This window comes from Salvia hispanica, chromosome 3 (assembly GCF_029641045.1).
Source record: "Salvia hispanica isolate PSC_SH4W2 chromosome 3, Shi_PSC_v1, whole genome shotgun sequence".
In the NCBI taxonomy this organism is placed as follows: Eukaryota; Viridiplantae; Streptophyta; class Magnoliopsida; order Lamiales; family Lamiaceae; genus Salvia; species Salvia hispanica.
This window is the reverse complement of record NC_142694.1, coordinates 52,400,146-52,425,332: the sequence shown is the minus strand read 5'-3', so window position 1 is coordinate 52,425,332 and position 25,187 is coordinate 52,400,146. Positions and strand designations below refer to the sequence as shown.

General features: G+C 36.5%; 3 protein-coding genes across 5 annotated transcripts; 1 reads left to right on the top strand and 2 right to left on the bottom strand.

Moving 5' to 3' along the window:
- Positions 1–1,316: 1,316 nt before the first annotated feature.
- LOC125211425 (small ribosomal subunit protein eS28x) lies at positions 1,317–2,379 on the bottom strand. 2 transcript variants are annotated; one of them, XM_048111203.2, is made up of 2 exons: positions 2,246–2,379; positions 1,317–1,723 (listed from the first exon to the last, which is right to left on the bottom strand). In XM_048111203.2, the coding sequence occupies exon 2, from the start codon at positions 1,717–1,719 to the stop codon at positions 1,522–1,524; it is 198 nt and encodes a 65-aa protein (XP_047967160.1). In that variant the 5' UTR covers positions 1,720–1,723; positions 2,246–2,379; the 3' UTR covers positions 1,317–1,521. The 2 variants fall into 2 exon arrangements, with proteins under 2 accessions (XP_047967160.1, XP_047967158.1); XM_048111201.2 differs by having other exon boundaries at positions 1,317–1,720.
- A 3,393-nt stretch (positions 2,380–5,772) lies between these two features.
- LOC125215935 (annexin D5-like) lies at positions 5,773–8,791 on the top strand. The gene is made up of 6 exons (XM_048117520.2): positions 5,773–5,950; positions 6,727–6,872; positions 7,003–7,221; positions 7,723–7,938; positions 8,021–8,110; positions 8,216–8,791. Exons 1-6 carry the CDS (start codon positions 5,875–5,877, stop codon positions 8,420–8,422), a joined length of 954 nt encoding a protein of 317 aa, XP_047973477.1. The 5' UTR covers positions 5,773–5,874; the 3' UTR covers positions 8,423–8,791.
- A 78-nt stretch (positions 8,792–8,869) lies between these two features.
- LOC125215934 (histidine kinase CRE1-like) lies at positions 8,870–14,948 on the bottom strand. 2 transcript variants are annotated; one of them, XM_048117518.2, is made up of 11 exons: positions 13,798–14,948; positions 13,261–13,497; positions 12,997–13,184; positions 11,968–12,186; positions 11,678–11,864; positions 11,536–11,587; positions 11,215–11,444; positions 10,999–11,097; positions 10,136–10,836; positions 9,469–9,972; positions 8,870–9,394 (listed from the first exon to the last, which is right to left on the bottom strand). In XM_048117518.2, exons 1-11 carry the CDS (start codon positions 14,134–14,136, stop codon positions 9,154–9,156), a joined length of 2,997 nt encoding a protein of 998 aa, XP_047973475.1. In that variant the 5' UTR covers positions 14,137–14,948; the 3' UTR covers positions 8,870–9,153. The 2 variants fall into 2 exon arrangements, with proteins under 2 accessions (XP_047973475.1, XP_047973476.1); XM_048117519.2 differs by having other exon boundaries at positions 12,997–13,166; positions 13,798–14,947.
- Between the last annotated feature and the right edge of the window lie 10,239 nt (positions 14,949–25,187).

Genomic DNA, 25,187 nt, shown 5'->3' with positions numbered 1-25,187 from the left:
TATAGAAGAGGATAAATATATTAAGGGCTCGTTCAGTGTTTGCTAAATGGGCATAATTGGTGTGAAAACAGGTGAATAATGATGGTACGGTGTTCCGCATGGCCCTCGATATGACCAAGGACCCGCACTTTTGGCCACGACTTTCGGCATATATAATTATGGTCTCCTACTTGATATTTAAAAACTGCTCCGCTACAGTGCATCGATAATTGTGTGTCAAATTACCAATTTGACCCGTGAAATTTGACATTTTAGTGTTGGCGCAGTTTATAAGATTGGGTAGTCGGTGAAATTTGTGTGAAATGACAGGGGCAATATTTGACAATCACGCCTACAATAGTAGTCAACTCAACCTATCACATCAAATTGACACTCATTTCTTGTACACCAATCGATGCAATTGACTTTCATTGTAGTGGGGTCATCAGCATTTAAATATGACCACCATTTATTACTTACAAGTGGAAATATGAAAGACCGAACATGCCCTAAATAAGATCAAAGTATTACGAAATAAGAAAATGTTGCGGTTATCTCAATAACCACAATCGAACAACGCTTAGACGCTTCAATATTTACAATTCCAATCATGAGTTCTTACATTTTCCATATAGAATCAATATGTGTCATGATATGTGCCCAAATACACATAATAATATTGAAAAATGAGGCATATTCTATATATTGTCAAATAGTAGTACTATGAATACTATGATAGTACATAATTACAATCTAAGCCGAATATTTGCTTTGTCAATAGTGTGATAAGAAGATTGATGTCTAAACATAAAAAACATTCAACTACCACAAATATTACTCCCTACATATGATTAAGTTGTTGGAGTAGGTTCTAGTTCGTGGAGAACATAAAAATCGTCAGTTTGAGCAGAAAAGTAGCTCAACAAAAACAGCGGATTGTTACTATTTCAGAAACGAAATTGCCAGTCAAATTAAACCGGTGATCAAAGTTTAACCAAGCAATCCTGGATTGCAGTGGCTTATAGCTCTGATCTAAAAGAAAAAAACTATACATTAATATCGACATATATGCATATTCAAATTTATTATTTCATTACAACATACCAATTTCAAAATTAATAATAGATCATTCCTCTGTTTTCCACAAATCATGATTTCATTCCATCTACACATTGATAGAGGGATGAAAAATATCTAGCAAAATCATTAATAAGAGCAAATACTTCGCATATCATCACCCACTCTAAGTTGAATTCTTTAACCTGGAAATCAAGGCATGTACTTATATAACTCAAATTGCTAAATTCAGAAAAGGAATTGCACTTCCATTCAACAAATTAAACAGCAAGCGCATAAATATATTAAACACACAATTGTGGCAAACATCAAAACAAGGCGGATTCAGAAACAGAAGCAGCAATAAGCGTGCTCGCATTTGAGGTGATATTTTGCATCTAAAATGTTTACCAAAATCCAGAGACAACCTACATGATAATAAAATTTCAAAAAGGTATTGGCATAGCAAGAAACAGCGCAGAGATATCAACGGAGCCTTCTCGCCTCTCTCTCAGACTCCAACAAGGTGAGGATGTCACCCTCCCTAACGGGTCCCTTGACATTTCTCATGATGAAACGGTTTTGATCATCAATGAATTTCACCCTGACCTGAGTGACCTGCCCACGAGATCCAGTCCTGCCAATGACCTTGATAACCACAGCATGCTTGATTTGTGATTCCATCCTGCTAAAGGATAAACATCCAGATATTAAGCTAATTTGGTATACTTGACTAAAACATAAGATTCTTGCAGGACTATATACTATTTGCTCCTGGTTTAGGGGATATTAAGCCAATTTGTTAGTATTTTCCTAAAACAAAAGATACAGAAATAGTTTAGGACACACACAAAACACATACTTTCTCCTGGTGTAGAATGCGTCCAGTATCCTAATCCAGGTTAATCTAATTCTAATTGGATAGCTATGCTAGAGTATGTATACTACAAATTATTTAAAATTGATGATATTTATTGAGATTATTGAATCAAAACTAGAGAATACGAATTAATCAAAAATTGATGAAACTTAATGCTTTCAACAATTCTGCAAAGGCGAACACTAATATATAATAACACCACGAGCAATCTAGCTCACGAAGCGCGGAAATAAAATTACGAATTCAGATAATTCTGCCGTTCAAAACTACAACGGAAGCGAGCAGCAATTGAAAAATCAAAAATAGCACTATACGAACAAATCGACGAACCTGGAGAGCAAAGCAGAAAGCCGCTGCAAAAAATTCTTGAGGGAGAGCGAAAACCCTAGCACTGCTTCTTTTTTATATCGAAAGAATGAAGAATATAAAAAATTAATGTATAGCGGCGCAACCAATGAATTAGGGCTTTTATTAATTTTCTGTTTTTATTTGTTAAATCTAATCGAATTTTTTGTATTAGGGGCCGTTTAGTTCGACTCTGGTGTTCGAACGTTTCATTTTGGGCCGAGCCCAAACTTATTGAAAACGATTCACGATTCAAATTGTTTAGTTTTATTACTTACTAAAATTGAAGTAACGACATTAAAATAACACAATAATAAGGAATACAGTAAACTCATGGGTCATGGCATGCAATAAAAATATCCAACATTGTCATTACTCATTATTATTATTATATTAAATATGTTCAACTAATTATCATATACTAACACTATACAGTTTTGAGACGAGAAGGTGTGATCATTTTAATTGAGTTTGACAATTATATGTATTCTAAATAATAATAATAATAATACTGGAGTTGTGATCAATGTCGAACCAATTTTAAAGATTGAACTAGAGATCAAATTAGGGCCATTAGATCTAATTTTTTATGAAATTCACTAATATGTAAATTATTTCGGTCTTCATTATAAAGTCAATTTAATTCATTCTAGCAGGTTTATTAATTCATTCGGGTACGTAATACCTTGAAACTACAATACTATGTTTTTATTTACTTTCAGTAGGTTTTGAAATGATTCAACACATGCTTCATTCGAATTCATTAAACTGTGTTTTTACTTTATTCACTTTATAAAACACAATCCATTCCAGTAGGTTTATTACTTCATTAAAAAACGGTATTACTTTATTGGACAAGGTATTTACTTCATTATAGTGAAATTTCAAATGTTTCTACATATACTCAATTCAAATAGTTTATTACATCATTCAATGTGCTTATTACACTATTTAATTAGGCTATCACTTCATTTTGTTGTCATAGCTAGAATTTTGGGACTATCACGATGTCGACGGGATGGTCTTGACGTCTTTGTCCGCGAAACAACATGTATGTACTGGAATGAAGTAATAATCTTTATTTGAATGAAGTAAAAACCTACTAGAATGAAGTAATATATTCTGAAATGAAATTAAATACTCATAATATTTTATGACTTATTTGCCCTAGGCTGAAGTAAAATAGACTTGTAATGAAAGCAAAAATAATTTATACATTTGCGCATCTCATCCATAAAAAATTAAACCTAAAAACCCTAGTTTGGTCTAATTCTACAGTTTGGCGATAAAGAGTATATTTGCATATAATGGGACTCCCAGTATATACTGTATATCTTATATTGCTTTATTTCTAAATTATCTTAAACACATGTTTATGGAGTATATTTTAAATTTATATTTATCCTAATGTTATAGGAGTATTTTCAAAATTTCTTAATTAATGAGTACACGTCTTAAACACGTCTCTTAGTGATGTATACGTAATGTCGGAAGAGTCAAGACATTGTTTTTTAGAGAACAATGTTGGATAAAATATGATTACTCATTTAAAGAGACATCTTTTGTAGGATTCACATCATATGATATGATGGCGTGTGCATCTGATACTCGTATACCTCGATTTGGCAGTTATGTAACCACTATCGATCTTATGCTACTGTATTTTGTTTCAAATTGTCAATTTTGTGTATCTGTGACTGCTCAAATTTAAAATGAAAAGAGGTGTGTTGATTTATTCTTCAATTTTCCTCCGTGGTGCGGCCTTTAAATTTCAATTATTTAACCATAAAAAAAAAAGAAAAAAAAAGAAAAGAGGTGTGTTAAAATAACTAGTTTTAACCCACGTGCGATGCACGACGAAATATTTTTTTCATCATATAATTTTAAATTCTTAATTGATTACTTTCATATAATTTTAAATTCTTAATTGATTAATTAAAATGAGAAACAATATAACTATGTAAGATTTAAAATAGAAAAATATACTACATATAATAACAATTCAATAAATATATACTCCTCAATTCATTTTACACCTAAAGACAATAAATTAAACATATTTATTATGGAATCAAGACAAACACAACTATTTGAAGAAACTATATCAAGTGTGACATTTTTGAAAATATGTTTTAAAACAATCCTTCATAGTTCACTAATAAAAATAATGTAAATTACACTTTTAATAAAATAATGAATCGTAACTCATAATATTAAAAACGATAAAATTATGATTATAAAAAAATTCAAATGATAAACTACACAATTTTTTTACATTAATTGGTAACATTATTACATTAATGAATAGTGATACCCCTTTTGAATGTTGGAGCATAAAACATCTATACTATTTTTATGTTACTTTACGATTCTCAATACTACAAATTTTCTTTTTGTAAAAATAGAATTCTTCCCTCTCTAAGAAATGTAAGATTGTGATAAAATTCTCGAACCATATACACCCGGTAATCTAACTATTGTAATCAAAGAAAAAAAAACAACACTAAATGAATTGGAAATTACAGTGATAATTAGTCAAGAAAAACCCTATTTCCACAAGACAAACTACATCACGGTCAGTGCTCTCGGATTGACATAATATCCCCAAAGATGAAACGACTTCATCCTATGTATATAACATTTCAAACTTGTCAAACACCTATGAACTTGATGGGCTCCAAAAACCGAGCAATACAATGTTCCTACAATGTGCAATAAAATGTTGAGAACATGAGATAGAATGGACTATGGAGAATGCTTTTGTTGGTGTGTAATTCATCCACAAACTTTTTATAGGCATAAAATTAGGTCATAAGAGATCATGAAATTAAAACATCATAAATTACAAAATTAAGACCATAGACGTTACAATACCTCATAGGCAAAGTGGAATACTATAACATGTGTTTTGTTAATTATTTCCAATGGACACTATGTTGAAGGAGTAACGGCATCATATACACAATAAATTCCAATGTCAAATATTAAAATATTTTTATTTGAGTTTAAAGAATTTAATCAGCCATATAAATTTCAAATATTTCACTTTTTCAATAGAATTTACAATATATGTATAGAAGGAGTAACGGCAATGCAACATAGCCATATTAAATAGTAATGGCATATTGTTCAATTAATTAGGTAACTGCAATTTGTAGCCTAATATTAAAATTGAAATATTGATGACATGTACTCATAAATATTTATAGCAGTTACTACAAATATACAGATTTATTAAACATCACCCAAAATTTATACAAATTCAAATTTATACCTAAAATTCAAAAATATTTATAATTTAGGCCAAAACTCGCCATTTATATATGTATAGATATTTGATGTGTAATGGTTGGTAGATAAAATTAAATGAAAGAATGTAAATGAAATAAACAACCAATTAGATGCCAATAATCTGGATTGGATAAATAAAGTGAAGTTAAAAGTCATCGTCAACGCGGTGCTGAAATATTTAACGCGCTTGAGCAGTGACGAGGAACGCGCTCCCATCTTCTCATTGGCCTTTGCAGAAGTACAGAGTAGTAGTATTAATAAGTGAACTTCCGCTTCATTATCAAACTGAATTGACTTGAGAGTTGAGAGAGAAAGAATCAAAGATGGCGACATTGAGCGTTCCTCCAGTGTTGACCTCGCCTCGCGATGATGCTATGGCACTCTACCGCGCTTTCAAGGGTAACTGCTTCTTCTTCTTCATCTCCTTTCTGCTTTACGGCCTCGTAACACCTAATAATTTCCAAATGTAAAGCATTTTTGGGGGTTTAGCACTTTAGCTCGTCCTATCGTCCTACTTTCCTAGGTCTCAGTCTCGATCTGTAATTAGGTTCTAATTTGTCATCTCATTTTCAATTATTTCGTGATTTTGTATAGAGGTGCGAGGAAAGCAGGTAGAAGAATTGTAGAGCACATGCCTAGTGTTATAATATGTCGTAATCCTCTCGTGAAATTTGATATTCTGCAACTGATTTGCTACCTGAACAACGAACGTTTATCAGCAACCTGATTCCATCTCCGAATGCTGGCCAGGACTTAAAAAAAAAAAGACTGTACATAGGTGATTAATAGAATGCGAAAAGCTTTTAGAGAGAATGTTTCCAGAAACGGAGTTAATTACTCTGCTATTGAGATAAGTTATTCAGAAATACTATTTTTTTGGGGTCATAAGAGGCGATCGTTTAAAAATTTCGTAGTTAATCAATCATTTAGGAAACCTATCATTTAAGTACATTATAGATCAGATCATCTGTCGCGAAGCTCATGACATTAGCACAACGTAGTTCACCACCAGTAAACAATGTTGCCCTTGAATTGCTTCTTACCATTTTGCTAATAAGCTGGAGATTCTGTTTTATCTTGATGTTGTATAGGAGCATCTGAGATATTCATACGTTATATGTTAGAGATGTAAAGAAAATCTACTAGCAGGTCTAACAGATGATTGCAAATTTCAGGTTTTGGGTGCGACACTGCAGAAGTGATTAATATTCTTGCTCATAGAAATGCAATGCAACGTGCTCTCATCGAGCAAGAGTACAAAACTATATATTCTGAAGAACTTACTAAACGCCTGGAATCAGAACTCAGGGGTGATATTGAGGTACAAAGGGGGATTATCCATACTTTTTCTCCATTCATAAGCTATCACTAGCACGAACTTATAGAATTGTGTTTCCAACGGCTTATATTTTATAACCAATCTTCATGTTTATATTTGGAAATGTTATCAGAGAGCGATTTTGCTTTGGATGCCTGATCCAGCTGTACGTGATGCAACGGTAGTAAGGAAAGCTTTGACTGGTGACTTCGTTGACCTGAAAGCTGCTACTGAAGTCATTTGTTCGCGTACTTCAACTCAAATACAACATTTCAAACAAATCTATCATGCCAAGTTTCATGCTTACCTTGAGCATGATATTGAATTCCAAGCAACCGGTGATCTAAAAAAGGTCCATGCACACATACACACACACACACACATCAGATGCACATATTAACACGTCAACGAAATCCAGATGGATAAATGGTGTTTCACTTTCACTTGACACTTTTCTCTGTTTTTTATTTGAGTATGCTTGGCTGTTTCTGTCAATAAACCACTGAGTGACTGAGTCATATCTAAGAAGCCTCCCTGTTTTATTCCATCAAATTTCTTGTCTACTTTTCTTTTAATTCATTTTCACAAGATTTGCTTAAAGTTTGGCACAGTTTTTGTTTCGTTTTATTTTTTCTAAACGAACTGTAGACTCATCAGCTATACTGACAAACAATAAATTTATCAAATGGGAAATTCTCATTAGTCAGCAAAAAAATGTTCAACATATGCATACAAGTGTAGCAAATAATAATACAAAGGTTTAAAAAAAATATTCACAATCTATGACTGTATTCATGGCAAAGAGTTTTATCCTTAAATCCTTGCTTATGTCCTTCCCTGCTCTACACTACAGTTGCTACTTGCATACGCTAGTGCTCCCCGTTATGAAGGTCCGGAGGTAGACAGGGCAACAGCAGAGCATGATGCTAAGTCTCTCTTTAAAGCTGGTGAGAAGAAGATTGGAACTGATGAGGACACTTTCATACGCATATTTGCTGAACGAAGCCGGGCGCAGTTGGCCGCTGTTTCTTCTGCTTATCATAGCATGTATGGAAGCTCACTTAAAAAGGTACTCTCTCCTTTAAAGGCTGTAATTCTTGTGTGTAGAAACTGTCCGTTGGATGAATAAACATCTATGAATCACTCTGCAGGCCATAAAAAGTGAAACGTCTGGGAACTTTGAGCTTGGTCTCTTGACTGTATTACAGTGTGCTGAAAACCCTGGGAAGTATTTTGCAAAGGTAAACTACGATCCTTCTTATTTATATTCTCTCCAGGATTTGCAATATCTCTTGACTATATCACGATGAATGTGTAATGACTGCAAGTTTCACTTTGAAATACAGATGCTGCACAAGGCAATGAAGGGTATGGGAAGTGATGATTCAACTATTACCAGAGTGATAGTGACGAGAGCTGAGATTGATCTGCAGTATATAAAGGCAGAGTACCAAAAGAAATACGGGAAGTCGCTCAACGATGCAGTGCACTCAGAAACATCAAGCCATTACAGAACGTTCCTTCTGGCTCTTTTAGGTGCCACACACCGCTAGACAGAGGCGAGTGTGCAATAATCGACCCTTTTCTTGATCTCGTGGTTCGTTGTTTGTATAGCTTATGGGGTTGGCCAAGAAATTGAATTTCGTGGAAGTGTCTCCCTGCAAGTAAAGTTCCATGATTCAGAGAAAAGTCTAATTATTCTGTATGTCCTTCAATTGTCTGCTTGTGTGTTATATGGTTGTTTCCACGTCAAATTTAGCAGTGTGTAATGTTTGCTAGGTTAATTATATCTTATAGTACTGTCTCTGTGTAGCACTTAAGTAGGCTTTCTGGCTGTCCTAAGCTGTATATTGGACAAAGGTATGTCCCTTTCAGCTTTCTGTATTAAAGACCTAATCATGTATGGATTTGAATTGATATCACTCTTCTTTTTCTGATTGAACTGTATAAATTAATGCATTTATCAAAATATATACATACAGACCGGGAGGTCATAATAATGAAGATGAAAGAGGTTATGATTATGGATGGCAGCAACTATCGCTTACATACTTAAATTCTACAACAACACAACAACATACATTAATGATGATTTTCTACAGTGACTTCGTGACCTAGACTCACATTTCGCGGAGCCCCCTCAAACATTTACATCTTCCCTAATCAATATACATACAACCACGCATTGCCAACGGAGTCAAGGCGACCGCCCTTACCTGCCATTCAGCGAATCCACAGGCAGCACAGTAAGGGAAAAAATCACTGGCACTGTCGGATAGATGAATCAAGAAGCGGTTACTGCTGCCTTTGGTTCGAAGAACTTTGCCACAGCCTCGTACAGACTCTTCTCCTGGAAAGGTTTAGACACGTATCCATCCATGCCAATCTTCAAGCATTTCTCCAGTGTGGCATGTATAACATCAGCTGTCATTGCCAATATCGGGATATGCCACTCACCCTTCACTCCATTTGCTTGTGCATTTGCGCTATGCTCCATCTCCCGAATAAGAGTAGTCGCCTGAAACCTGCAGCACGAGGAAGCATGAGGTTAGATATACATGTTCCATGCTCGTAGCATAGGAGAGACAGCGACACGCACCCGTCCATTTCAGGCATCTGAATATCCATGAAGCAGGCACTGAACTCGTGTGGTATTTGGAGCAATTTCAGAGCCTCTTGGCCACTCGCAACACAGTGCACTTCTGCACCGAATTTTTTTAGGACACCGGCAGCAACTCTGCGGTTCACCACATTATCGTCGACCACCAACAACTTCTTGCCAGATAGCAAGCCAGATTTACCGATAGTTTTGTTCAGTGTGTCTTTTCCGTGCTGGCTTTTCCTGCTGATCCCCAATACCTGCTGCAAGCACACAGCCACCATACTCGCTCTCAGAGGTTTCATGAGGACGCTATCTTCAAATCCAGCCGCCTTTGCTTTCTCACACTCGGCAGCTGTAATGTTGGTTGCAAGAAGGACCATCTTTGGTAGCTTATATGAGCGACCATTTTTTCTCCAGCTCGATAACAGCATTGTGTCATCTTCTTCAGCGGAAATCCAGCAATCCTTCTCAACTAGTAATACATCTGGCGGCCTTTCATCTCTGTCCCACAAAACAAAGGAAACAACAACTTAGATTGCTAGGTTACCCTTGTCGGAAGACAGAGACATGTACACACAGCAAGAAGATTCATAGCCAAAAGAAAGGATCTATAGTGAAATTTAGCGAATACCCTACTAGAAAAACAAGAAATACAAGTGCTTACCTAGAAACCAAGAAGCCATTTTTTCCGAAAACAGCAACTGCCTTTGCGATGCTACAGACAGTTTGAGGCTTAATGCCGAGTCGCTTCAAGTGGTACTTTGTAACAGCTGCTCTAACAGGTTTGCCATCAACTATAAGTACTTTTATCCCTTTAAACTCATTAGGCAGATCATCAAGAAAAGATTTCTTCAGATCTATAACTAAACTATTCTTAAAGCTTAGAAACTCAACAGTGAAAAAGAAGGTGCTCCCTATTTGGGGACGGCTTTTGAAGTCCATTTGACCGCCCATTAGCTCTACAAGACAATTACTAATGCTCAGCCCAATGCCCGTTCCTCCGTAATTTCTAGAAGTAGAACTGTCTGCCTGCATAAAAGGCGTGAACACCCGCTTTTGTGCTTGTTCAGGGATACCAATCCCAGTGTCTTCGACACATATCATCAAGGCAACACCATGAGAAGCATCACAGTTCATCACAATTCTCGAAGCATCACTGGATTCGTTATCTAAATATTTATATGTTTCCCAGCTGCTCCGATCATCGGCAGCTTGTCTGCCGCTAAGGGTATTGTACTGCCGAACACAAGATTGCACTTTGCACTCAGATTCTCCATTCGTGCAGCTTTCAGTCTTCGCATCCATAACCGACTTTGCTTGTGCAGCCAAGAGGACTTGAACAAATATATGCCCTTGCTCAGTGAACTGTCAAAATATTTAAATAAAGAACATGAGCAAAAGGGCCATTTCAGCTCAACAGATATGGCTTTTAATTTTATTTTTTGTTCATGAAAAAATAAACTTTTCAAGACTGAGGATTCAAATACACAGTGAGTGGAAGTTAGAAGCTTTGATCATGACACTTACTTTTACTGAGTTCCCAACAAGATTGGTAATGACCTGCCTAAATCTTCCGGGGTCCCCGACAACAACTTCGGGTACTATATCTGATACAAAAACAGCCAACTGCACTCTCCAGTTAATAACATAATTTTGCATGGAGAAGTTCTAAACATATAAGATGCTGAAGAAGACAAGAAAAGAGAGGCAATAAATTCGACTCTAACAAATTTCCAGACTAACCTCGACACCCTTTTGCCTAGATTTCTCAGAGAACAAGGACAAAACATCATCCAAAATTGTCCTAAGGTCAAATGGAACAGCCTCAAGCTCCAACTTGTGAGCTTCAATCTTCGATGCATCAAGCACTTCATTTATCAAGGTTATCAGTGTTTCTCCACAAGCTTCAGCTGTTTGAGCATAGTCCTTTTGTGTTGAACTCAGCTCCGTGTCTAATAGCAACTGTAGCATTCCTGCAATGGCAAAAACTGAGTTACTTATCCCAATTACCGGTCAAAAATGAGATTAACATTATGAATCAGAATTCAGAAGACAACAATATACCTAGGATTCCATTCATAGGTGTTCTTATTTCGTGAGACACAGTAGCCAAAAACTGCAAGAATATAGAAAATTAAATAAAGCCAATTAAGATCGAGAAGCAGCAGATTGACATAATTAGAAGAGCAAGTACTGAATGAAAAACCTGAGATTTGGCTACATCTGCCGCTTCTGCTCGAGCTTTCAGTTTCTCCATTTTATCAAAATCATCTTCAACTTTAACAATGTGGATTGCGGCGCTATATATCATATATGCAACTAATATGCCAATCACGAAAACAAAGAATGATGTTGTTAGCGCAATCCACGATGTTGGAGCTTCCTGAAGGTACCTAAAGACAGAATCCAAATAAGAAGAACCAAGTTTCATTTTTGTTTATATATTTCTGTACAATCAACTTACTAAGAAATGATTTAAGGATTCTGAGCACATACCCACATATCATCTCATGCCTGCGGAATGGGTCTCCGAAGTCGAGCCTGCTCATGTGCTTAAGTGACATATCACTTTCTAGAGATTGATGGCCATACATGATCAGAGGATCAGAAGAGTTGGTAACATCGTATACATTAACAGCAATCCCCTGGTTCCCAGAAAGTTGCCCAAGTAAATTCTCAACAAGGGACTCGACATCAAAGGCCCCCCCTAGGTACCTGAATGACATTAGTGTTGGATTAACATCAGTTAAGGCAATGCGACGTATGATATGAGGCAGCTCAAATGAAGCAGAAATAAGAATCGTGCTTTCCTACTATTTCTATTCAGAGAGGAGAACTAGATATTGAGATATTGGTCTCCAAACTCAGTGAAAGTGCTTACACAGACTTCAATCAACAAATCTACAAAAAATAAAAATAACAAAAAATAAAACAAATCAAGAGTCTCTATTTTCTATTGCATACTTGGACATATGCATGACTTGAATTCCATATCATATTATTACAGATTGGTAAATGTAGAGTTACACAAGAAACACTAATTTGACAAATCTAGAAGAGTCAAGAAAGTATGATTCCCGCTGTTAAACAATTGTGATTTCAATTTTTCATCAAAGACATAGTAATTACATCAGGTTTATTATAGAATAGCTGTAGCTAACACAATGTGACTTCTGATGGTACCGGAAACTGAAACTTACAATGGGATGCAAGTGTGATTCATAAAGAAGACAGCTGTACAAGTTTTAAGAAATTGTTGCTTTTATAGTTCAATATTTATAACTCCATAGTTTATCATTAAACACACAATATTTACTTCAGTACTATAAAAGATAGCAGAAACAACGCTACTTTAGATGGTGTTCGAATCTGAAAGGGATGCAAATGTAAACCGTTCAGTTACAACACACATAGAATCAAGGAAAAGAATCTACATGAAAAAGTACATTGTAGTATAAATATTCACTAAGAGAGCATTCCAGAGTGCTCCATTTGTCAATTCAAATAGACAGAGCAACTGCTTACCCTGTCGTTGCTTCAATCCGCTCTTCCACAGTGGGGTTAGGGGGAAGCTTGGAATCGTAAACCGGAAAGGTCAAAACAACCCCAAGATGATGCGAGTTTAGCAACCTAAATGGGCTAGTAAGTACTGCTTTACCAGTAGCTCGAGCCCTCAGTATGTTTTCACGGTCCTCCTGTGTTGACAAAAGGAACTAGTAGTCAGAAGATGAAAATCCTCACAAGCCACAACCAAAAAATATACTATCATAAAAAAATGTACTCAATTACCTCCCCAGACATCATATCGAGTGATTCAATGTAGGAAACAGTTTCTTGAGAGAATATTACTGGAGCATACTCATCCCTAACCGGGGAAGGCTCTTCTTCCTCCATTGTTCTAATGGTCCATCCATGCCGCCTCTCAAATTCTTCCCTCTCTGAATTCAGAATCCTCTGAGCATAAGCCACCCCACTCAATAAAGGCCTCTCAAAAGCTGTTCTAGCTGTGTATTCAGCAAAGGTTTCCTGCATTTACTACACGTTATAATTTTTCTCATATACGAGCAACGAATTTAAAATTAGAAACAAAAGTGTGACATCAAACTGAGTTTTTCTATGTTTCAACTCTCAACTAATAAAGTACTCTAACTCACTAGGAGCATTATGAAGACCTTGATCAGTTTCACTAGATATAACAAATACTCCACTCCATAATGCTTCATATTACAATGAAATCAAATTTTCATACTTCTAACACAAAACCAAAGTCCTTGTAGCAAGATTCTTGTAAATTCTATGGTCAAGAAAGTGTCGAATGCCACAAACCTGATCAATTGCAGAGGGATTCTTGTAAAAGTGAAAAGTGGAGACGAGGATGGCAAGGGCATGAACATGATTAACGCTAACACTAAATTGATCTTGCAACATCCTAGCCCTCTGATCACACATGCCTACAAGAACTTCCTTCCTCCTCTTCTGCTGCTCATCATCCATATGATCATAAATATTCTTACTCAAAAATAACATTAGCAAGATCAAGATTCCCAAAACCCCACGATTCGAACAGTAACTCAGAAGAGCAGAATGCTTTCTCTTAGTCTTAGTCCCAGCTGCTTCATTCACTCTCACAGCCACTGTGTGGCACCCTTGCCTTTTCTCACTCATCTTCCAAAACCCCCCCTTTTATTTTTCACTTCAACTAAGAATCCTCACCCTCCCTCAAATACAAAGGGAGTCTAAGAGTTCAAGAAAAGACACGTAAGTACACACACTCATGAGCTTTTTTGCTACAACTTTTCAAGACTCGCTTGTTCCTGCAGCAACAATTTAAAGAAGAGGCCTTTCGTCGGCTCAAGGTGAATCATTACAGCAATATTGTGGTGTGGTACAAGCATCATCCACATTTCACACCAAGAGGAGATTTGAACAAACCCCAGAACTAGAAGAGCTTAAAGTTGTAGGAATTTGTTCAAAGAAAGAGTTTAATATTATTTCTTTTCACAAATCACAATGCCATGATGGAGGAGCAAAGCATGGCCTTGTTGCAGACCTCAAAAGACGAAACCCTCCCCAAATTCCAAAGAAAAAAGAAACCCCCTTCTCTCTCTAAAAACAAACAAAGAATAAGGGACCTAATCATGCATAGATTTCCTCTTGAAGCGTGAACATAATTTTCAAGAAGAGCCAGACAAAACAAAGCACGTTCTCTGCCCTCCCTCCCTTAAAATATTACCTCACGCAAACTCAAACTACCCAAAGATTTCATCTTTGACCACCCCATCTGCTTTCTTCTCAACACAAGTAAAATATTAGCAAGAAAACAGCTACCCAATTCTGGATTCAGTGTACTCCAGTTTGATGTGGTTGAGTTCACATTGTTTAATTGGGGGCCCGAAAATATTATTGTAATGCGATAGCGAGTGTGGTAAGTGCGGTGGATATGTTCATAGCTCACTTTTTAAAGTAAACTGAATCGAATTTCAGGATTTTCCCAGATACGCTCTTGTCCCCTTCTTTACCATTTCAAATCAGACTAAAACTCATTACTATTTCTCTCTCTACCTGTGTTTTTAATCGTAAATTGCAATTATTATGGGTTAATATGATTGTTAAATTTTAATTAAGATAGGGTTAGAATTTTAAAAAAAATTGAAATCACTTTTAAATATATTCCACAATAAAAAAATAACCTACGAATAAATAATCAATATTATACCCGTACCTACTTTATGAGCATCTTCAAGGGAAGGAGGTAAAGTCATATAACTACTATATTTACCTTTTCTCCATGAAAATGCATTCTCTAAGAGCAACTCCAAGGGAGAGGGTAAATGGAGAGGTAAAGAGAAATAACTACCATTTTTACCTCTTCTTCATAAAATTTCATGCTCCAAGGGAAAGGGTATTTGAGGAGGTATTATACCTTCTTTTATTTTGAGGAGGTATCTTTACCTCTTCTTGATAGAAAAGGTATAAAGTTAGTTATTTTATTTGCTTTTTGAATTTACCTTCTTTCCTTGGAGTCCATTACTTTTTAAGAAGGTATAATAACCTTTTTGAGGAGGTAAATGAGAAATATACCTTCTCAATATACCTTTCCCCCTTGGAGATGCTCTAAGAGCATCTCCTAAGACTATCTCCATCCGTGACACTCATCCAACCCAACCCCAATCAACTTTTTAATAAAATATTCATTTCTCTATCCTCCACATACACAACCCTCACTCAATTCAACCCCCATCAACTTTTTTACTTCCATCAGTGACCCCAACCCAACCCAACCCAATATTTTCTTTTTCATATATTTTATATTAATATTTTGATTTATAATTAATTTAAATATATTAAATAATGTCTACAAATTATAATAAAAAAGTATATGATTCAAATTTAAAACAAAAAATACTAGATATTCAAATAATTAAAGCACAATATAATAATAAATTACACACATTAAAAAATATAATATGATCATAGAAATAAACAAACCAAAATACAAAGAAGAGTGGAAAAAAAAACTAGCTTAAACAAGATAAACATCAGTACATATTTAATTGTTTGTGCCAAGTTTATTCCAAATGTGCTCAATCAAGTCTTCTCGAAGAGCAATATGAGCTTCTCTATTGCGGAGTTGAGCTCGATTAGTCATATATGATGACAAGCTCCCGATCCGTTGAGTGGAATAGCAAAAGGCTTCAACATTTTCTTCATGTACTCTTGTATGCGTATCTTCAATAAACTCAGTGGCATCATAATAATTTTGATATGTATCACGTTCATCTTCTACTATCATATTATGCATGATGATACAAGCCATCATAATTTTTCCCATCAAAATCTTATCCCATACAAGACACGGCCGTCGCAAAAATGCGAAACGTGCTTGTAAGACTCCAAATGCTCGCTCAACATCTTTTCTAATGGACTCTTGGTGTTGAGCAAACAACTTATGCTTTTGAGTTTGTGGGGAAGTGATTGATTTGACAAATGTAGCCCATGCAGGATATATGCCATCAGTAAGATAGTATGCCCTATTATATTGATGACCATTCACTACATAATTAACATATGGTGCTCGACCTTCTAAGACATCATCAAAAACAGGAGACCGATGGAGTACATTACTATCATTGCACGAACCTGGAGTCCCAAAGAATGCATGCCATATCCATAAGTCGTATGATGCCACAGCTTCCAAAATGATCGTTGGTTTTCCACTTCTCCCTGTATATTGTCCAGCCCATGCGTTAGGACAATTTTTTCACTGCCAATGCATGCAGTCTATACTCCCTATCATGCCTGGGAAACCACGTTGATCTGCTACATATAGAAGTTTAGCCATATCTTGTTCATTAGGTCTTCTAAGATATGTGGCACCAAAACATGAAATAACACCATCAACAAAATGCATTAGAGAATCTCTTGTCGCCGTTGAACTCATCCGCAAATATTCATCGACGACATCGGATGATGTCCCATACGCCAACACCCGCATAGCTCCTGTACACTTTTGTAAAGAGGACAAACTTTGTCTCCCAGTAGCATCGCGTCTCTCCTGAAAATACTCATCGTTAGCAGTCACAGCTTCTACTATCCGAAGGAATACGGATTTGTGCATGCGAAATCGGCGTCGGAACACCTCTGGTTCGTACGTCGGGTTGGGACCAAAATAGTCATTGATCAAACGCTCAGCACCAATCTCGCGTTGCCTTTCACAATACCTTTTTCTTACTCTAGAAGCTTGGACCCCTGCAGTTAGATTGGGAATGTTAGATAACATATTCTCAACAATTGTATAAATTTGATGATTTTGTTGAGAAACTCGTTCTTCCCATTGATTGAGTGCAATGGTATTTGAATCATCAGAACTTGAATCTGATGAAAGTGATGAGTTTTCACTGGAAGACATTTTTTAGAATTGGAGTAAGTAGTTGGTGTTATCTTCAAAAAGAATTCACAAGCTATTTATAAACTAAATACTATTTACAAGTGGCACAGAATTCATATTTTCATCTAGACATGTGATAGACACATTTGCAGTAATGCATGTGATATATCAATAACTTTAGTAGTATAATGCATGTGATATCTGACTCATATTTCCAACAAGACATGTGATAGACATACTTGCAGTAATGCATGTGACATATCAATCACTTTTTCCAGAAAATGCATGTGATAAAGAAATGACGCTTGTGACTTCTCAATCACTTTTGCCAGAAAATGCATGTGACATATTGTTTCTGAAATCCCACTTACTTTTGCATGTGATAGAGAAATAATGTTCCTGACATCTTAATAATTATTTTTACTAGTAAATGCATGTGATATCAAACTCATATCTGCAAATCCATGTGGTAAAATTTGAAGTTTGTGACATCCCACTTACTTTTGTAGAAAATTCTTGTGACACTAATTTATTGTACATAAATTTATGTTACATAAAGTGCAAACAAAGAACACACCAAATGAAGTAAATTAAGATCACACAAAACTAACATTACATAATTAAAAGCACACCATACAAATATTACTACAACTAAGATCACACCAAACTACTATTACATAACTTGTTGTCACACCAAACTCATCTCAAACTAAAAGCATTTATTTTCCAAACACAATCTCCGTTAGGTTGCGTTTCATGTCTTGATCTTCTGGGGACAAGTGCTCTTTCTCCAACAACTTAAGCAACATTCTTTGGTACATCTTCATAGAGGGCTTATCCAGCTTTTCACGTTCTAGCTACAGTCGAGCCCTTGCTATTTCGTTCTCATTATCTTTAGCTAGCCTAAGTGCATGAAGATCTGCAGCACATTGTGCATTAATAGAATCAGATTGTGTTACCTTGCCTTTTCCTTTTCTTTTTGCCTTGTCTCTGCCTATAGGTCGAGAACTAGTTGAATGTCCAGATGTGGGAGTTTCCGGATTTGAAGGGATAGTATACTCGCCGGATTCAGAAGTCTTTGTCCTCTTTGAGCTGCTGCCATCCTGTTCTTTAGCAAAATTTTCATTGTCAGGAAATACCTGTGTTGCATCATGAACACTCCACTTCTCATGTTTACTCATAACTTCATTAAACACTATCAAATCTTGAAAGCCGTTGCCTCCGTCGCCTTTGTAGATGCTATGAGCTTCATTCTCAATATCCTGGTCGCTCATGCCACTCCTTTTTCGGGCGTTGGCAGCTCTGCAAGCAGCCACCCATTTGTTGGCGTTTCCGTTAAGTCATTTCCATCGACCCTTCAAAGAGTCCATATTTCTTTTGTTAATTTCACCTGGATTTTCTGCTTGGCAAACATGATACAATTTATGGACATTTAGCCATAATGTATCTCCCTTCTGATTTTTACCACGCACACTATCTTCGCTTGCGTAGACCCAAGAAGACATAAGTGCTATGTCTTCTCTCACACCCCAACTTAGATTTTTTGAGCTCCTCTGATTTTTGTTCGCTTGTTGGACATCTCCGAACAAATTGCGGGTGATATTTCCAGACGTGGAAATTTCAGTAGATGTAGGAATTTGGCTTAAATTTGGAGAAAATTCAAGGTTTTGTGAATACTCCGGATTTGAAAAAAATTGGGAGTTTGGATATTCTGATAATTGTTGATAATTTTGGGAATTTTGATGGTTTGAGAAACAAGGACGATAGTCTGGATAATTTGGATCCATGAAACCAAATTTATCAAAACAAGAATGAAAAGAAAGTTATTTGTTTGTGAAGAGTTTTGCATGCTTAGTGGGATATATATAGAAAAAATAAAGCATAATAAAAAAGTAGCAAATAATAAAGAAATAATAAAAAAAATAGCAATTAATCATAAATAAAATGAACTAGTTCACGTGAATTTTTCAGAAAAGGAGCTGACATGAATGTTTGGAAGAATAATTCACATGAGTTTTGAAATGATATATAAAGACAAAAATAATAGTAATTAAATAAATTAAAATTAATCACTTAAAGTAATAAAAATTTCATAAATTCACAATATTCAAAACATTCAAAAGTATTTAGATTTCATATTTATAGATTACAATTCTAAGACATGTACATTATTAAATAAAATAGTGATAATCAATAATTAATAGCAAATAAAAAATGTAAAAATAGTAATACATGAAACCAATAAAAAGTTGACAAGTGTCATTTGGCCTTCATTCTTGGGTAGGCCGGCTGACAAGCCATGAAAATGGGGGTTGGGTTGGGCAATTTTATTTTTGGTTTATTTCTAATACTCCCTATTTTGTCCTATATGCCCCACCCCCATCCCATAGTCACCGATGGGGGTGGTCTAAGGTCGAGATAAATGGAGGGGTAAACTAATACAACTATCATATTTACATTTTTTTTCATGAAAAATTATTCTCTAAGGGGAGAGGTATTTGAGAATGTATTATACCTTTTTCCCATTTTGGAGAGGTATCTTTACCTCCCCATCCATGGAAAGGTAAAATCTTATAACTACCACGTTACTTGAGTCACTTCTTTTTTGCACTCGTTTTAAATAAATAATAATAAATAATTAAAGTGGAGAAAAAATAAAATAAAAAAGAGAATACTGACCCTTGTCTACATTATTCTCTCTCTTACTTTTCTTTCTCTCCACTTTGAGTATTATTTTTTAAAAACGAGTGAAAAAAAAGAAATGACTCAAGTAACATAGGACAGGGAGTATTATTTTATTTTTAAAAAATAATTTATCTTTCTATATATCTTTTCCCTTTGGAATGTGTTACTTTTTAGAAGGGTATATTTCACTTTTTAAGAAGGTAAATGCATAATATACCTTTTGTATATACCTTCTCCCCTTGGAGGAGCATCTCTAAGGGAAAGGGTAAATGGAAAGAACTACCATATTTACCTTTTCTTCAAAAAAATTTACGCTTCAATGGAAAGGGTATATGGGGAGGTATTATACCTTCTTTCGTTTTGAGAACGTATCTTTACTTCTTCTTGATCGAAAGGGTAAAATATTAGTTATTTTTGTTTGCCTTTTTAAATTACCTTCTTTCCTTGAAGTACATTACTTTTAAAGAAGGTATAATTACATTTTTGAGAAGGTAAATGAGAAATATATCTTCTCAATTTACCTTTCTCCCTTGGAGATGCTCTAAAGGTAAGGGTATATGGGAATGTATTATACTTTTTCTTATTTTGAAGAGGTATCTTTACCTCTCTATTGATGGAGAGGTAAAATCATATAACCACCATATTTGTCTTCTTTTAATGAAAAATCATTCTCCAATAGGGAAGGAATTTGAGAATGTATTATACTTTATGTTTTTTAATGCATTTTGTATTACTCCCTCCGTCCCATTTTAGAAGTCCCGGTTTACCATTTTTGGATGTCCCACTTTAGGAGTCCCGGTTGAAATATTCCATAAATGGTATTAGGCCCCACATTCAACTAACCTTTTCCCACTCACATTTTATTATAAAACTAATATAAAAAAGTAGGATCCACATTCCATTATCTTTTTTCACCTACATTCCTTTATATTTCTTAAAACCCGTGCCGAACTCAACCGGGACTTCTAAAATGAGACGGAGGGAGTATTATTTTACTTTTTTTAAATAATATACCTTTCTATATACCTTTTTCCTTGTAGATTGTGGAATGTATTAATTTTTGGAAGGGTATATTTCACCTTTTGAAAAGGTAAATATATAATATACCTATTTTATTTACTGTAGGGATCAGACCACTCGAGATTCGCTAATTACCGGGACCTCTTTATTGCAATTGATCTGAGATGGCTAATCTCAGAGTTACAAGCCAAGATACAAAGTATACAGTCGAACTATACAATCTACTTGAAGCTAACAAGATACAAGGAACCCTAGCACTAATCAGAAACCTTGACCGGTTCTGATTCCATAGCTATCTCTTTGAATCTTGACCTGCACACTAAGTAGAACAGTTAGTATAGAAAGAACTCAGATCCTAAAGGATCTGACACAAGAGTAATCAGAAAAACACAAGTAATAAACCGAGGGACTTTGGCTCAGGTTGCACACGCAACTTCACAAGGGCCAGAGACCTCCACCATCTACACCACGAGTCACAAAGGAGCACCGTGAGACTGAACAACCCAGAAACCCTAGGGATTAACCGATTACTACTTCACAGAAGCGATTCACCACAGAAATCACAAGGTCTCGTCTCAATCACCAAGAACACAGCCAGAACATCACCAACTGCCTCTCACACACCAAGATCTTCTCAATACTTCACCGAATGCAAAAGATCAGAACTCAACCATTCGATCACCAACAGATCCACCTCATCAACACAACGTTGAAAGGATCTCACTCTTCCTCACACAACAAGAGAAGGAATGATCGGAGAAGATGACCGGAGAAGAATGAGAGAGAGAGCAGTTGCTAGAGAGAAGGCAGAGCAAAGAGAGAGAGGGATATCTAAGAATGAGAAACGACGGATAGGGATAGAGTGAGTTTAACCACTCACAAAAAACACACCCTAGATCCAACGGCCAACATTCACAATCCGGGTGATAATGCCACGTGGCAGCCATCGGTTAATCCCAGGTAAGTTACGGGCCACAACACATTGGGCCACAAATAATAGAATCTGGACTTCGAATTAATTAAGCCCACAATTAATTCATCCAGCCCAATTCACAATTGGTCCATATATCTCACATACTCCACCTTGGACCACATTGGGTAAACAGTGGAGAGCCCTGGTCCACGTGTGTCTTCATCACAGCCTACAAGGTAAATCCAAGACACCAAAGAACAAGGTTCATTAGTCAAGGAAATACCAGGTTGCCTCTAGGCACCAGAGGACCAAGGTCCATTAGCCAAAGAGGTCTTTTGACCCACAGACACTAGAGAATCAAATCCTCAAGTCTGGGTCATATTATCCGAGGGACATGCAATGCTAACCACAATCAAAGTGCAATTTTTTGATGCATGAAAGCAATTTATCAACAGATAGACACTTAGTGCCCATATCTGCTGGGTTTTGATCAGTGTGAATTTTATGCAATGCAATCTCACCCTTTTCAACAACATCTCTAATAAAATGAAACCTAACATCTATATGTTTGGTTCTATCATGAAAGACCGGGTTTTTGCACAACTGAATAGCAGATTGACTGTCAGAATATACAACAGGCAAAGACTTAATAAATTTCAGTTCAGAGAGCACTCCCTTGAGCCAAATGGCTTCTTTCATGGCTTCTGTTATAGCAATGTATTCAGACTCAGTTGTTGATAGAGCCACTATGTGTTGGAGTTGAGACTTCCAGCTGATACAAGACCTGCACACAGTAAAAGCATAGGAAGTAGTGGACTTTCTCTTGTCCCTATCATTAGCATAGTTAGAATCCACATAGCCACAAAACTCAACACCATCATCACACTTTGAGTAACACATACCATACTTAGCAGTATGTTTCAAGTATCTCAACAACCATTTCAAGGCTTCCCAATGCACAGGGCCTGGATTAGACATGTATCTACTAAGCACAGAGACAGCATAAGCAATATCAGGTCTGGTACTGACCATTAAGTACATCACAGAACCAATAGCATTTGCATAGGGGAATTGATAAGGCTAATTTCATGCATTGGTTATGTAGTGAAAAACATCACATTTCTGCTGGATCTAACAAGATTTGTTAAGCCAGGTGTGTGTGTAGCGCTAGATCCAGGAGATGCTGGAGGAGGATATCTAGCGAGGAGCAGGAACGGAATCACGAGGAAAAGCTAGAGGAAGGAAGCCAAAAGCTGAGGGCAATCAAGTCAATCAATACCTCGCTGGGCCCCACCTCGAAGCTTATAAATAAAGGAGTGCGCAACAAGAATGGCAGATCCGTCACACTCCACACACAGTCACGCTCTTAGCTCACACACACTAGGGAAATGGGGAATTGGGGGAGGTTTTCGTTTTCGTGAATTACGTATCAGTGCACCACCGTCCCTTGAGGGCGAAGAAACAATTGTTCTCTTAATTTCTGTTTACTACTCTGTTCCGTCTCGAACTTCACTTTTGGAAGTCGAGCTTGCTGTTTTTGTTGCTGAATCAGTTTATCCGTTCTATTTACATTTGATTTGCTTTGATGAAGTTAGATTTCGTGTTGATTATTATGATGCTTGCTATTTTGGTTTGTTTATTTGAGATGTTCTCTTGAATTTGTTGCTGAATATTTTAGGAGATTCGAGAATCGTGGTATTGAAGTTGTGTTCGGTTGGATTTTTGTTCGGATGCTTGGATCCGGAGTGGATTTAGCATCCGAAGTGTGGATCTGAACAGGGGAGGTGAAATTTGTGCATGAGATTATGGGGATTTTGTTCTGCTTGGTTTGCTTCGTCTAGTAGTGTGATTTCCGTCGTTGTTTCGTTTACCGTTAAAATTATGTTTCCAATCTACATCTGAGTTTGTTTTTCTCGATCTCTGCATTTATTTGTGTTCGTTGAAGAAGATGAAGTCATTTTCAGTTGATGCTTTAGTTAGTTAGGCTGCAGATTCGATTCTGTCCGTACTTACCTTTTTCAGAGTTTGGTCCCCACTTGTTTTAATCTCCTTGGTCTAGAGATGTTCGTAGAAGTCCCAGATCTAGTAGTTGATTTGATTTAGTTCTTATACATAATTCATTTTTTGCCTAGATCTAGCAGTTAGCATAGCATACTTTATTTCCAAATTCACTTAGTTAAATTCCTCAACCCAAAATATGCGTGGCAGCAGCCAACCCAAAAATAGTTTCCAATTCTCTACGCATGTATTTTACGAGTCCATCTCTGTGGGATCGATCCCTACTTCCCTGTGCTAGTTTAGTATCTGTGGTTGAGGGTTTTGAAGGATTGTTTGCGTACCAACGACCAGACTTCCAGTCTTGTGAGTCTCTAGACCTTGTGATCTAGTTGATTTACTGGATCTAGGAAGTGTGTAATTAGAAATTGATAGGATACAGCAAGCAAGAAATCAACTCTTCAAATGGCGCCGTTGCCGGGGATGGATGGCGTAGTTTGTTTATGTGTTTAGAGATTTGGTGTAAATAGTTTTAATCTTTTGAATTTCGCTTTTGGCAGTTTATGAGCAAGGGCTCAAGGTCAGGAATCTGGAGCAACCCATCTTGGTCAAGGAACGTGCAGTTGAAGTGGCAAGTTAAGGAATCAACATCCGCCATAACTACCAGATCGGGGTTGTCAACTGTAGATCCATTTCCGTTTGAATCAGGGAGTGAAGAAGAGTGGAATTCATCGGGGAAAGAGGATTCACGGTCGTCGTCAGAAACTGAGCATTCGGAAAGGGAGGAAGAGGAGTCTGTAATGGCAAACTTAGTGGACCTAGACCCAGAGATTGGTTCGCTAACTGCACATCTCGACGGAGAGCCAGCTCATGCCATAGTGTCAAATCAACGTCAGCGGTCTATTGAGATCAAGACGAATGTGCTGGGCGTTTTACCTACATTCTCTGGACGGAGGAATGAGTGTCCTTATGAGTTTTTGAACGAGTTTAGTAAGCTATGTAGCATCCAGAAAAGGCCTAACGAAACTACCGAGGAGGACTATCGCCTGCGAGCGATTCCATTTGCATTGAAAGGAGAGGCAAACACTTGGTTGCTGAGGCTTCCACCTGACTCGATCACCACATGGAGGGATTTCAAATTGGAGTTCCTGGACTATTTCTTTCCGTCCAATAAGACAAACGCTTTGAAAAAAGAAATTCAAGAGTGTAAGCAGG